The 15,177-nt window shown below is 46.6% G+C and overlaps 1 protein-coding gene across 1 annotated transcript in view; it reads left to right on the plus strand.

The window, feature by feature from the left end:
• ALK (ALK receptor tyrosine kinase) overlaps positions 1 to 15,177 on the plus strand; it is a gene marked incomplete at its 5' end in the record, with an annotated part of 534,776 nt that overhangs the window by 477,514 nt on the left and 42,085 nt on the right. Inside the window, one exon of the mRNA XM_084900171.1 lies at positions 13,907 to 14,069. Coding sequence (XP_084756297.1) covers positions 13,907 to 14,069 — 163 coding nt within the window. The remainder of the gene's footprint in view (positions 1 to 13,906; positions 14,070 to 15,177) is intronic.

A 15,177-nucleotide genomic window follows, 5' to 3' on the forward strand; every position in this document is an offset into this window, starting at 1 on the left:
CCTCACCTCATAAGGGAGCAACTATCTCCCTGACTTCCCGGCCCTTGGTCAACCATGGCTCCTGTGATAAATTCAGGACATACTAAGCAAACATCACAGCAAGCCACTGGCTGCCTAACCACCAGCACTGGTTACACAGCAGGGGTTCTGGAAACACTTACTGATTGATTGGTGGACACTTAATGCTTGGGCTCAGTTCTCAGATGTCAGCTGCTGGCTCCCCTGCAGCCAGCATTCAGAAACCTGCCATCAACCCTGCCTGACTCGGGTTTATTGCCATAGAACTCCCACTGTCCCTAAAGGGCTGGTCGATAAGGGCCTGGCCAGTGGCCACTCAGACTAATGAAATCACACAGCGGCTCAAAAGCGTTGGTACTCCCCTACCACGTCCAGATAAAATCAGAAGTGAGTGGCTGCCTGATGGCTGGAGATGACAATGGCTGGGACACAGCTTCCTCTACTGAGCGGCCCAGCCTCAGAGCAGGGTGATGGGCAGATGGCTGTGTGTCAGCATTGGTTCTTCAGACCCCCTTTTGGAGTAACCCCAACTCAAAGGGAAGAGGACACTGAGCCCCTGGGAGGCTTTAGAGAGCCCTATAAAGAGTTAGTGCTTCCCCAGGACCCACTGTCACATCAGGGAGCAGCTCTTGTGAGGGAGAAGCTGAGGCAGGCTCCCAACACCCCTTCCCCTGCTGTGTGTTTCAGTAGCAGGAGGCATCTCTCCCCCAGCCTGACAAACTCCCAGTCCCACCTTGCTGTGGACCCTAGCAGTGTGTGGTGGGGGTGCCTCTGTCTTCATCGAGAGGATTTATAGGGGGAGGGGAGCAGGGCCTCCTTTCCCCACCACCCACAAGATAAGGTCTACTGTGCCCTCTGCATCAGCCCTGGCCAGGACTCAGGCTCATGGTCAGGGAGAGGAGGCTGGCTGCCCCTGGATCCATGTTGAGTCCACAGTTCCAACAGACTCCTCTGAGGGCAGAAATGCTGAGCAGAACCAGATCCAGGTCAGGAGCTCAGAGAACTCACAGGTTAGAAAAAGGAGATAACAGGTAGACAAGGATTACGTCCAGTTCTGCAGAGGAGGATCCTGAGGGAGGAGGGTCCTGAAGGAGGGGGATCCTGGAGGAGTGGGGGGTTCCAACAGGCTCATGGAGAGGCCTAGGTCAGGGCCACACCCACTCAAATAATCGGCAGGCAAACACTGGCCTGACACCTGCCTTCCATGCGCCCAGCACCACAGGGGCAAGGTGAGCTTCTGGCCCAAGGGAGCCACGTGGCCTGGGAACAGGGAGACCACAGTCTGCAACTTAATCCAAACATAGAGCTCCTACCAGGAAGGCGCCCTAGAGAGGACAGGAGGGCTGGGGCCCTGAGGAGAAGGGAAGGGGAGGAAAGGAGTAATCCATGAGCACACCTGACCCTGGCTAGGGTGTTCCACACATCAGCTCCTCCCGTCCTCACTGCCCAGGGACAACTACTGTGTTCCCACTGTAGGGAGGAGGAGGAGGAGGATCTGGAAGATTATTAGTGGCCCACAGCTGGTAAGGAAGGGGGCCTGAAATCTACATTTTTTTCAGCCAGCTGAGCTACTTCTGAGTGTCCAAGTCTCCAACCACAGATCAACACCAAAAAGGAAAAAGAGGGTAGTGCATCCAGTTGAGAGCCCCTGCGTGACCAGTAAAACAAATCAGTTGTCAGAGGAGACAAGATAAAATTTTCTTCCAAAGCTCAGCGCTGTCTGTTTCTGCTGGGCTGGAACGGGGCGGCTGGCTAGGGCACCGCCTGGAAACGCAGAGGCAGTTTCAGGAGATTCACTCACAGAGCTTCCAAATCTGCCTAAACATGCCTAATCCCCCCTTCCCCTGCCCCTCCAGCCAGCCGTCCCCTCCAATGAGGGCCTGGCAGAGAAAAGCCCGGCCAGGTGCCTCTCGAAGCATTCTCGAAAGCCTGAGTCACTAGCTAATCAGAAAGAAAGGGGGGGAAAAAAAAGAAAAAAGAAAAAAAAAGAAAGAAAGAAAGAAAAAAAAAAACAGAGAAAATGGGATAAGTATTAAGTCTGAGAAAATTACATTTGTCAGCTTTGCACATACAATTACACTAACCAAATGGTTGGGATAATGCAATCACTGAGCTCCGGAGCGCTCGCCCTCTCTCTAATGAGCATTAGTGGTGAGGAGGTGGGTGCGGGCTCCGCCGTCCTGTCTCTCTGAAAGCCCAGGTAAGGACAGGCGATCCTGCCTCTGCTTCCTTAAACCTCTCTCCTCCGGCTGTGTAGGGAGAGTGGAAACGGATCAGCTCAGTCTAAGTGAGAACCAGGCTAAACCTTGGGCCCAACCCACAAGTCACTACAACTCATGGAGTCCTGGCTCAAACCACAGTCTTGCCTCCGAGTTAGTTGGTGACAGTTGGTTTACCGTTTTCTGAGTGGGATCATGAAAAGAGCACTGGACCGGGAGTCAGAACCCCTGGCCTGGCCTGGGGGGGAGGGGCCTGCACTAGCCAGCTGTGATGCTGGGTGTAAGAAAGCCCGAGCGTTACCTGGCCCAGTTCTCTAATTAACCCAGGACACGGTGGATGTGCCCAGAAGTGAGGGTGACAGACCTTCCGTCCCCACACACGCTCCTGTGATTCAAGAACAGATGCCAATTCCAATGAGAAAGTTTTATGTGTTTCATATAAATTGATTGGGTCTATTTCTGCTAAACGCATTATCCATTCACCACAGAACAACTATTAGAGTTAATAGAATTTGTAGCGAGAGCCATTATCATCCAAGCACGCCTTCTGGGGATGACGGCATTGCTGGAAAGCAGGCTTTGTGGGGCCGGCCCCTCGCTCAGAGCCTGGCCTTTCACGCACTGGGGTCTTTGTTCCAGCGCAGTCTTCTACACTCAGGCCCCGCAGGCCCAGCCAGGCTCACCAGCAGCTGTGGTGGGCTCTCTCATGTGCAGTCTCTCAGTTACTGGTGCTATCTGATCCCCTTTTACAGACAAGGTGACCAAGGCCCACAGAGATTAAGTAACTTTGCCCTGAATTTTACAACTGATGTAAAAGGCTAAAGAGTGGATTTTTTTAATTGCACAGAAAGCTAAAATCTTCTAAGCCAAATAACATTTGGAAGGATACAGTTGTGATAAATTTTAAAGCAGGGATGGGGAAACTTTTCTGCCAAGGGCCATTTGTATATTTATAACATTATTAGAGGCCCAGTGCATGAAAATTCATGCCCTGGAGGGAGGGTCCCTCAGCCTGGCCTGCCCCCTCTCACAGTCCAAGAGCCCTCAGGGGCAGGAGGCGACCTGGCAATCAGGGGAAGTCGAGGCCCCCATCACACCTCTGTTCCTGCCACTGCCAGCAGTGCAGGCCTTGGCCAGCCCTTGTTACCTGAGCCTCGAGCGGCTCTGGGCAGCTGGACAGCCACCATCTGAGGCTTGCTCTGTGCCTCAGGTCAGCCCTGGGAGGCTGAGGGGACTGGGGAACTCCGGAGGCAAGCACTCTGGCGGGGCTGAGGGGACTTGGTGCCACCATCTTGTGGCTGTGGGTATCACCATCTTTGAGTGCATGGCAGTCAATTAGAATATTCCTTCCTTATTGGCTCTTGGCACTGCCATCTTTGAGAGCAGGGAAGTCAATTAGCATATTCCCTCTTTATTGACTGTGTGCACCACCATCTTTTTCGACAGTGTGAGGGTCAATTAGCATATTCCCTCTTTATTAGATAGGATTTGCGGGTACTACAAAAGTATCAACTTAAAAATTAGCCTGCTGTATTTGGTCAAACATTTAATTAACTCATCCCTAATGCCTTAGCAGAGCCAGACCAAATGATTTTGTGGGCCTTACACAGTCTGTTGGCTGGACATTCCCCATCCCTGATTTAAAAGAATCCCACTGTTGTAAAGGTCACCTGGCAGAATCTCCAATCTCTCAAACTCCTGTTTCTAATGTGAGTTTTTGCTTAAACAGAGCACATTTGCATCTTCACTAATATTCAAAACAGTTCTCTAGGCACAAATGCACCATGCACAGGTGAGAGAACTGATAATTGCACCTAATTGGCGGCCCTCTGTGGCTCCAGCCTTCTCTAATGTACATGGCCTGCACTCTGTCAGCACCCATTCTATTGGGGGAGGCAACTCGAGGAGCTCGGCAGGCGTAGGGCCAGAGGTGCAATTCCTGGAAACTGTTAGGCACTGACCGTTTTCCTGCTCAGCTGGCCTACTATTGAACCGAGAGCTTCGTGTTCTCTCCTGTTTTACTAATTTTAGATTCTCATCTATTTATAGCAAACGATGACGCAGGAAGCACCAGCCTTAACAAGGTTCGTGGGTGCCCAGTCACTGCAGCAGGTGCGCCCTCCTAATTAGGATGTCACTCTTTATTTCTCCGCGCCTCTCTCCCCCAAATGCTCCAGGAAGAAAGCTGGCGTGGAACTAATTCGGATTCATGATCCCCGTTACTGACATTAAGGAGTCTTGTCCAGTGCAAGCAGCTTTGCCCACTGGAGAGCCAGCCCACCTCCCTAATGGGTGGCCAACACCAAGGCGCAGGGGCTGCTCTGTTGCACTTGCACAAGTGGCAGGTGGCAGGTTAGAACTGGAGGCTCCCCGGCAGAGTGTCTCCTGCAGCAGAGCTTCCCAGGTGAATGGTCCCTGTCTACAGGCTGCCTTCTTTCACCTGCCCACAGGTACTAAGCACATTCAGCACATCTCATTGATCCCTCCAGCCCCCTCCCACTCATGCCCCCTCCAGAAGCAGCATAGCACAGCTTTCAGAGCACTGTCTGCCTTTGTTCAAATCCCAGCTCTGCAACTTACTGTAAGTCACACCCTTCTCCTTTCTGTGTCTTTTTTTCTCCACCTTAAAATATTGTGTTTGCATCCCATAGGTGTGATGAAAGGATCACATGAGTGAATATGTGTCCAGAGCTTATGTGAGCCACCATTACTTTCCCTGGTGTAGAACCGAGGAAACAGGATCAGAAAGGCTTTGGGACTTGCCCACCAGTAAACTGCAAAGCCAGGGACCAGCTCACTCCAAAGTCTTCCCCCCTAACTCCACGCCCTCCTAGGAGCAATCCCCTTGCTGTCTGGTTGCTGGCCACAAAGAAGCTTTGCTGCTTCCAGGCCCACTGTTTCCTCCTTCCAGTCAGAAGATTTGCCTCAGTGTTCACTGTAGAAGACATCATTGCTTCCTAGTCAATGTTTTCATAATTTTCTGAATCCCAATTCTAAATATATATATCTCTACATTAATAAAAGAGTGAGATGCAAATTGACCATACCTTCATGACACCCACCAGCCAATCAGCAGTGAGTATGCAAATTAACCCAACAAAGCTGGCAGGTTAATTTGCATATGCAGCCGCTCTGGGCAGTATGGGAAGGTGGAAAGGTGGCTCCAGTGGGAGTGAAGGTGGTGCTGGCAGCCAGGGGAAGGAAGGCCTGTTCTTGTATGAATCTTCATGCATTAGGCATCGTGTGTGTGTGTGTGTGTGTGTGTGTGTGTGTGTGTGTAGAGAGAGAGAGAGAGAGAGAGAGAGAGAGAGAGAGAGAGAGAGAGCTGGGTTTTATTTTCACTAGTATGTGCTGTGTGCTTGCTCTGTGCCAAGTTCTGGGGCCTGTAGCTGGAAATGAGCCCAAGTGTCCCTCCTGGAAACTGTGCCACCCAGAGCTGGGTTCATGTAAGCCTGAGATGAAGCCACTACTGTCCCAGCACAAGAAAGACTGGTTCCCATTCCAATTTCCAATCACACACACATGGAGTTAGGACAGGACCCCACTCCATGGCTGACTTTATCCTCCCCTGAAGGGTGACAAGGTTTCATCCAAGATGGATGTTTTGCAAATTATACTGAACTGATCATCCTTCTTTAGTATCCTTTGAGAAAGCCAGGAATCAATAGTGTTACATTAGAACTATCTGACCGTGGGCCCCATTGGAGAAATAGTATAGCATTATCCAACTCTGACAGACTCCAAAACACCTCACAAATCTCTAATCTAACACTATAGACTAGTGCTGGAGTTATGGCAAATGAATGCCAAACAACTTAACGTCATGCCCGGGCTCCTCTTAGCCATGGAGAGGATTCTGTCATCCTCTCTCCCGGCTGGCCTGAGAAAACATGGTTTTCCCCCTTTGGTTCAGTGAAAGGTTACATAAGTAGGAGACAATAAATGGTCCAGGAACTCTGGTCTCTGCATGCCTTGATTAAGATCATTTAGCTTCAAGACCATCAGTGCAAGTGTATTAAGCGCTTATTATTTGGGATGTCCCATTTTAATTACCATCCTCCCAGACTTGCTGGTTCTGCCTCAAAACCACTCTGCATCCCCTCGGAACCTGTTAGCTCTCTGCTTGCTGCAGCTAAGCTTCAGTGTCCTGAGCAGATGTCACTTTGTTTAAATTCATCTAGGCTTGGAGCTGGACAGAGGACCTAGGAGGGGAAAGGCTGAAATGCTAATTCTATCAATAGATCACAAAAGGGGATTCTTCCCATTTGCTTCTTCACTGGGAAGAGGAAAGGCAATGAGAGAGAGGGCCCTGGGAAGGACTCAGCCAAGCCAGTGCCCTCCACACTCTGGGTGCTTACACAAATGAGGAGACCAAAGAAAGTATTGGCTGCTGGGGCAGTGCTGTGGAGTGACTGGATAATTATCTATTGCTTCATAATAAATGACCATAAAAGTGGTGGCTTAAAATAACACACATTTTCGTTTCTGTGGGTCAGGAAACCAGCAACAGCTCAGCTGAGTCCTGTTTCATAATTTCTCAGAAGGTTACAATTAGGTGTTAGCCAGCTTTCTTATCTGAAAGCTCGAGCGGGAAGGAGTCATCTCCTCCATGCTCACATGGCTATTGGCAGTTCCTGGAGAAGCAGTGAGGGAAGGGCACCAGGCATGGTGTGTGAAGAAAGATACATTTTTCAAACAAATCCCAGGCCAGTGGATCTAGGATGGCTGGTTTGTTTTTTATAGTGAATGTTGACAGTTTCTTCATAATAACTGTTGAGAGCAAATTTTATTTATTTAATTATAATTTATTAAATAACTGACTGATTGAATGATAACTCTTCCAGGATCAATGTTCACAACTAAGGAAAATAAGGCATAGCTCAAGCTTATCCAGCATTCTAACTAAGGATCATTAAAACTCTCCAGAATAGCTCCCTGGAAAATAGGACTATTTTTTTTTTTCTCTCAACCAGCTTTGTGACTTTGATTCTAGTAATAAATCCATTCAGTAAATCAACTGATCAGTTCCATCAGCCATCGGGTCAGTGGAGTGTCCACACTGCTAAGGATCAAGATTCAAGTGTTTTCTTACAGAGTGCAGGGCTCCTTGGATTTCAGTAATGTGGGTGTGGGTGTTCAAATGAGTGTATGTTCCGCCTACTACTTTTCTTTCTGTTCTTGACACTTGGATTTCCCTCTTTCATGTGTCTCCGCTCTCCAGTTTATCTTAGAGGGTCTGGGCCTCAGACCCAGGAGCCAGGACATGCTTTCTTCCTAGCTCCAAATCACGAGGCCTCTTGGGCTCCTGTACCTCCATCAGCCCACCTGCCAGAGGTGTTACAGTCACAAAAGCCTTGTAAGGGTTTCACCCTTCATGGTCTAGGCCAGTGGTCGGCAAACCACATTTCATGAGCCACATAGGACTCTTTGGCCCCTTGAGTGTGGCTTTTCCACAAAATACCACATGTGGACATGCACATACAGTGCGATTGAAACTTCGTGGCCCATGCACAGAAGTGGGTTTGCAGCATGGCAAGTCTATTTTGAAGAAGTGGTTCTAATGCCAAGCCACACTCAAGGGGCCAAAGAGCCACATGTGGCTCAAGAGCCGCAGTTTGCCAACCACTGGCCTAGACCAAGGCTTTCTCTCCCCAGTCAGGGGACAGAGCAGATACAGGCAGAAATCAATGATGCTTCAGGCTTGAGTGTGGCGAAGCTCAGATTTGGACCATAACCACTTCCCACTTTAATTCTCAAACCACATCCATTATGTGTAACCACCAGATGGGTGAGTCCGCAGCACCCATCTCAATATCACATATTTAACACAGCTCTGAGCTGAAGCCAACTTGGGGATAACCAAATTAGCCCCAAGGCATCCCTTAACTTAATTTTGACAGTTCTTGCTTTCAGGATAGTGTTTTTCCCTGTGACCTTTCTCTTCTCTCGCGTGTTACTGGCATTCCCTCGGGGAGCAGGGGTGGCTAAGAGCACAGCGCAGCAGCCATCCCAGGCGCCATTAGTAACTCCCTCCGATTGCCAATGTCAGAGCTGTTTAGGGTAATTCGGTTCTGAAAGCAGCTTTTATCTCAACAGCCCTGACTTACTGCCCTGTTGTTGGGGAGCTGACTCACTAGGAGGTTCCTCCAGTGAAACAATGTCTACCTCCCAGCAGAGAGGGCCCTGGGCCTCTGGCCTTTATTCCTGGGAGACCTCAGCATTTTCGGGTATCCTGACTGTTTAGAGGAACTGTGTGTGAGCAAAGGAGACAATGATGGCAAAAGGAAAAAGAGATCACATGTGTGAACACAGTACAAAAGACAGGGCTAGTGTTACAATTACTGATGTTACTACCTGCTAACTTCTCATCAAAAAACACCCCGAGAAAAAAACGATTGGAAAGCTTTGCACAAATGAACTGTGTGTGTGTGTGTGTGTGTGTGTGTGTGTGTGTGCAAGTACATGCAAACAAAGTCTGTCTGAGAAACTAACTAGAACAACATGGAAAATGCATCAACTAAAAACGGTGCTGCTGAATAAGTAACTGCACGTGCCCACCTCAGCCTCAGGTTTTGTCTGTAACCACAGGCCACCTGGTCACCTTTCTACACTATTGCCTAGCTGATGAGACACATGTAATCTGATGACCTACCAGCTGTAAAAAGCTAAACTTACTGGAGGATGGAAGTGCTACGTAAATGCACTGTAACTGAACACCTTGAACTTGAATGGCCCAAAGATTCCCAGCCCTGTTTACTCACCGCTATTGTAGCATCCTTTTATCTGAGATTCCTTCCCATGTCTTCTCCCATCCACCAAATATGTTTCAAAATATAAATGCATTCCAAAACTATAAAACAAAGGCTCCTGCATCTAGCTGTCCCTCAGCCTGATACACAAGAGGAGCTGAGGGCCACTTTCACACCTTCACCCAGCATTGGGTATAAAATAGATTAAACATAGGGAGATATGAACACTAAGAAAATATATCTGACAGTAGAGAAGAGAGTCAGTATAAAACATTTATATCTGAAGCCATTTAGTGAAGGATCAAACAGCCAGAACATCTAGCTAAGTCTGGGTGGCACTATGAAGAAAAAGTTAAATTCCACTTAGTGGGCTGCATGATGTAGCAGCAGTTTCTAGGCCAATGTCATTGGAGATGTCAATGAGGTAAAATCTGAAAAATCCTACAGCCCCAGAAATAGGAATGCAGGCGAGGAACTGATCAGATAGATGATATAAAGGGGTTAATCATAGCAAATGACCTCAAGTAATTCCTACGTTAAGATTTTTTTTTTTCTCTCAAGGATTCTGGGAATATGGTGGTGATGGCAGTAACAGCATAGTTCTTTTTATCTCTCTGAATCCTTCCATGGAAACAGAGCAACCATATATCAAAACTGAAAACCCATGAATATATGCAACAAACATGTTTATAAGGTATTCCTCTCAACCCCAAAATACAAGTGGGTCAGAACAAAGCACAAACAACCACAGGCCTGCATAGTGTCAACACCTAAGCAAGAGAAAGGTGAGAAAAGCAACAGGCTGTCTTACAAACCTGAGAGCAGGAGGAACCCCAAATAGTTAACAGCTATTTGCTGGAAATGACAGAAAACCAACTGAGAGCCCTTTGCCCAGTACAAGCGGTCCATGGTAAGATCTGAAACAACAAGTGCCGTCCGGCCACCACGCCTCCTTTCCAGGAAGGACCCACACTGGAAAAACATTTCTGGAAGCAAAATCAGTATTTAGTAATATAAGGATCATAAAAATAAGTAAATAAAAGGGTTTTCAGGTAAAAGTATGTGGGGTGGGAAGTGTGAAACAGCCAGAAACATTAGGAAGCAAACTGGCATATTTTTAAACACTATATATTTTTAAAATAACAAGAAATATAAAGGAAGTTCTGTGAAGTTAGAACATCTCCTGAACCCTGAAAGTTCTAGAAAACTAATTTTATATAAAAATGTATAACAGAAATATCAAGATTAAATCACATACAAAATTACAATTAAAAAGTTTAAAGAGTATAGAGGACATAATAACAACTGGACAAAAAAATGAAAGCATAACAAAAATACATGCCTACAGAAGAGCTCAAAATTATGACCTTCTATTTTAAACTGAGCTAAATGACCATAAAACAATAATATAAGACATGAAAAATAGCATGTCAATATTACAAAACATAAGAGACCAGGTGGTAGAATCAGAAAAGAACGTAAAATGAAAGGAAAAAAAAATAATTCAGACATGAAAACTAAATTAGGAAGCAATTCAAGAGCAAATAAACACAACAGTTAATGCCTTACAAGAAATAGAAGGTAAAAAGAGAAATGTTTAAAAAATAAAAAAGATGACATTCATCAGAGCTAGACAAAGAAGATGCAACATACAGATAACAGGAGTGCCTGAAGACAAAAACCAAAGAAGTTGACCATAAAGAATGGTGTTGTATACATTATGGATGATGAATGATTATATTTACTTGGATTTTGGTCCTGGTTTGATGTAATGGGATCTATACTGGTTATCAGAATGGTTTGGTACCACAGGTCCCATGAAGTTCAACTTAGTCAACAGATAAGGGTAAATTTCAGTTCCAAGGATCAGAATCAAAATGGTACAAAACGGTACAAAAAGGCCCTAGCCCGTTTGGCTCAGCCCGGCCTGGGCCCTCCTGGGGGAGCATGCAAGAGGCAACCAATCGATGTGTTTCTCTCACATCAGTATTTCTCTCTGTCTTTCTCTCTCTCTTCCACACTCCCTGAAAATCAGTGGGAAAAAATATCCTCAGGTGAAGATTTTTTTTTTTTAATGGTACAAAAGGTTTTCATGAGCCTTTGAGTGCTCTTTTGTGATACAACCCCCTCGGCATTCAGCATGAGGCAGATCCTCATTATTGCGATTAACAGCCATAGTTGAGAACTTATTTTCTTTTGTATCGTGCTTTATTTCTTTGCATTCAGTTGAGCAGACAAGATGGCTTTGCAACAGTAATAAAACCAGTACAATCACTGGATTTTCAGCATTGTGCTGTGTATTACTAATTGATTTGTTTTTTCTTAGAGGGTTCTGCAATATACTTAAAATAAAACCCAGGGCTTAATGGATTTTTCTTTACTCACATGTCTATAACCAATCAGTATTTTGATGTTTGTGAGTTCTTTATACAATTTAGATGTGAGTGAATATTAAACTAGGCTTTCAGTGTGTGGTTAAAAAAAAAAAAAAAAGATAAATGATAAGTAAGAACAAGATAAAACTCCATAAATGAGTTTTAACACAATAGTTTTTTGTTTTGCTTTCAAAGTAAGAAAGGAGGGCAGAGCCAGCCTTCCTTCCTCCCCTGCCTCCAATCCAGGCTCCTCCGTGCGGCCATTTGATCCTCTCTAATGCCAGATGTTGCCCTTTGCTGCCTTAGGTCATAATATAATGCCAACAGGAAGTCTAAGTAGTAGGTATTCTTAGGGTAGGGTGCCAAGCCCACACCTTTAGCTCTCTTTCTCAGCACACACATAAGGGGAAATATTTATGTTGTTATGTTACGTTACATTAGGTTATGTTAGTCTCAAAAAAGGTATACATACTTTTAAAAGCTGATAGCTCAATTTTGGAAATGAAATGTATTTTAATAAACACTGCCCTTATTGTGTGTATAAATTTTTGGGACACCCTATTATATCATACTTGTCTGATCAAATCAATAGACTAGAGATGATGGGAGGAGTAGATTTTTCAACTCCCTGTACCTGACCTCATCCCCAACCCACTAAGTTTAAATTCCTAGGAGCTGCTGGCAGAGATCTATTCACATTCACAGACACTCCCATCGCCATATTTCCTATTCGTTACAACAGCACCAGCCTTGGGTGTAGGCAGGAGTCATTGACACAACTCACATGTTTAGAGTTTTGAACTTTACAATGACCTTTCATACCCCCTTGCTTCCTTTAATTCTAATGCCAGTGCAGCCCCTTTTACAGATGAAGGAACTCGATCCAGGTCCCTACAGTTAGTAAGTGATGAGACTATTCCAAACTCAGGTGTCCTTGCCGATTTCAAAGCCTATGTCCTTTTCATTTCAAACGGCCCACTCCCCCAGGTCCCCACCTCCCCACACACCCCCACCCCCACCTCCACCCCCAGCACAGCCCACACATAAGATTTGGGCAAGAGAGCCCCTCTGCTAAAATGCCTTCAGTAAAGAGTTACAACTTGGAATTAACAGGTTACCCCTTAATAATACAAATAGATCAGAAAAGTAACTTTCAGCCATTCATACCAAAGAATTCATCAACTTCTTGCCCTTGAAACAACCTTCAGAAACCAGACAGAAATCAACATCTTCATTTGAAAAACAATGAAGTCTGGAAAAGTGTTGGGAGGCTGCATGCCTCTTTGGGGCCAGGGCAGTGTCACAGAGCCCGCCACTGGTTTCAGATGACTATCACTGCCCAGTGTGAGCCAATCTGATCACCTGTAGTTAGTAGCCCAAACTAATCTTTCATTTTTGCATCATTAAGTTATTTGAAAGTTCCCCCCCCAAAAAATTTACTTTAACGGTTTTAGTGAACAAAACTATATGTGCCCAAATTAATCTTTCAATAATTTCCTATAGGTAGGCTTTGACTTAATCTCTTTAAAGGGAAGTAATTTCTTTAATCTTATAGTGACATTTTTTGTATTTGAAGTCAAAGCCGTTTATCAAGAGCACAGTATTTTAAAGTTTTTATAGGTTATAAAAATGTTAGAATTCCAGCCAACGTGAGATCTGACTCACAGGCAGAAAGTGCGGAAGGAGACGGTGGGGTGGAGAGGTGGGGTGTGCTTAGTGACCCAGAGATGCCCCAAAGGTTATCTAAGGACCTGGGGTGCTCCAGGTGGTGACAGATCCCAGGCAGTGGCGAGGGGCTTAGAAAAAGAGGGCAAGCACTAAAAACAATGTGACCCCCCCAAAACCAAATGAGGTTTTCTTAGGCAGCTCTTAGGCACTCAACCTGGAAACTGCTGTTAGGGTCAACTATGTGCCAGGCCCTGGGTCAGATGAGACATGGTCAGGTAGATGGAGCGGACACGGACCCTGGCACTAGGAAGCTCAGAGCCTACTAAGGGAGACCAAAAAGAAGGTCTAAAATATGTTTTTAAAAATAATCAAAAGCCCAAGAGCTGCTTATTGCCGTTCTAAATCCTAGTGGTTATGATTAAGGAGGCTGAGCCTGTTGGAGCCTGACAGACAGACAGAGACTCCAGCCAGCCGGGACTACAGGTCTTCCTAATCCCATGGTCTGGGTCCCCAAGCCGGGAGGGGTCATGGAGCTGACTCTGTGTCCCGGTTACTCTTCCAATCTTCTCCACACTAAGAGGAACCTACATGAAGATGCCAACACAGGTTACATGCCTATTGTTTGCCTAGCACTGCACTGGACTTGATGAGACACCAGGGTAGGGTACCACCGCTGCCTGCACCCGTCTCCCCTGGAACGGACCTTCTCTCACGATATCTTTTTACTGCCCTTATTGTAGCTGGTTGCCTCCTCTTTGATCTCATGCTAATGATCTTGGTGCCATATTAATGCCATGGAGCACACAGCTCGAAGGCAGCCAGAGAGGCCCACGTGAGTCGGGCCACGTGAGTGATTGTCTTTCTTCTTGTGTCACAGTTCACTGGCTATTTACCACGTGTGGGGCCAGTGGGCCCCACGGCCCCACGCAGGCCCAGTGCAACAATGCTTACCGGAACACCAACCTGAGCGTGGTGGTGGGGAGCGAGGGCCCCCTCAAGGGCATCCAGACCTGGAAGGTGCCAGCCACCGACACCTACAGGTGCGTATGGGGGAGGGGGCAGCCAAGGGGCAGAGGACTGGGGTTCTGTCTATGGGTGCGTGTGCCCGGGTGCCTGGGTGGCACACCAAAGTTCAGAGGCCACAGACTCTGGCCCATTGTAAGGACTGCAGAAAGGGAGATTGGAGATGATGAAATAGGGCAGCAAGGAAGATGCATCCTCTATTCTCCAAGGGCCCGCAAACTCTTTGTGGAGATGATCTGCAAGCATGAGCTGGCTTCAGAACATGCTTTATCCTTATTATTCATAATTGTAATTATTTCTGTTCTTTGGATCGCACTTGGTGTTGCACTGGACAAGCGTATGGGAAACACAAGTGTGATGCACTTGAAGGACCACGTTGTTATCCTTGTGCCTCCTTTCCCGGGACTTCACTGTTCTCAAGGGAAGTAGCCGTTTAACTCTGTCTGAGTCCAACCCCAAGCCCATGGAATTCCCCTAGAGCAGGGCTGGGAAACGTCTGGCCCACGGGCCATATAAGGTCATCCAATCGTTTGGTCTGGCCCTGCCAAGGCATTAGGCATTAATTAAAGGTTGTACCAAATATAGCAGGCTAATTTTTAAGTTGAGCATTTTGTTTGGCCCATGAATGATGTTATAAATATCCAAATGGCCCTCGGCAGAAAAAAGGTTCCCTACCCCTGCCTTACAGCAAGGCCAGTCTGGAGGGAGGCCGATGACTCCCCTGGGCTTTTGTGAGGCCATCAAGCAGCGCTAGTGGTAGAACTTAGGTTCCCAGTGGGCATGGGGATGACAGGGCTGGTTAAAGCGCAGGTGGCTGTGCCTGCTCTTGGGGCATCTGACCGTATAGGCTTGGAGTGGGGTCAAGAATAGAATTTCTGGCCCTAGCCGGTTTGGCTCAGTGGATAGAGTGTCAGCCTGCAGACTGAAGAGTCCGGGGATCGATTCCAGTCAAGGGCCCATGTCCAGGTTGTGGACTTGATCCCCAATGAGGGATGTGCAGGAGGCAGCCGATCAATGATTCTCAATGATTCTCTCTCATCATTGATGATTCTATCTCTCCTCTCCCTCCTTCCTCTCTGGAATATATATATATATATATATATATATATATATATATATATATAT

The sequence above is a fragment of the Pipistrellus hanaki genome, assembly GCF_964339955.1.
Source record: "Pipistrellus hanaki genome assembly, chromosome: 12".
NCBI lineage: Eukaryota > Metazoa > Chordata > Mammalia > Chiroptera > Vespertilionidae > Pipistrellus > Pipistrellus hanaki.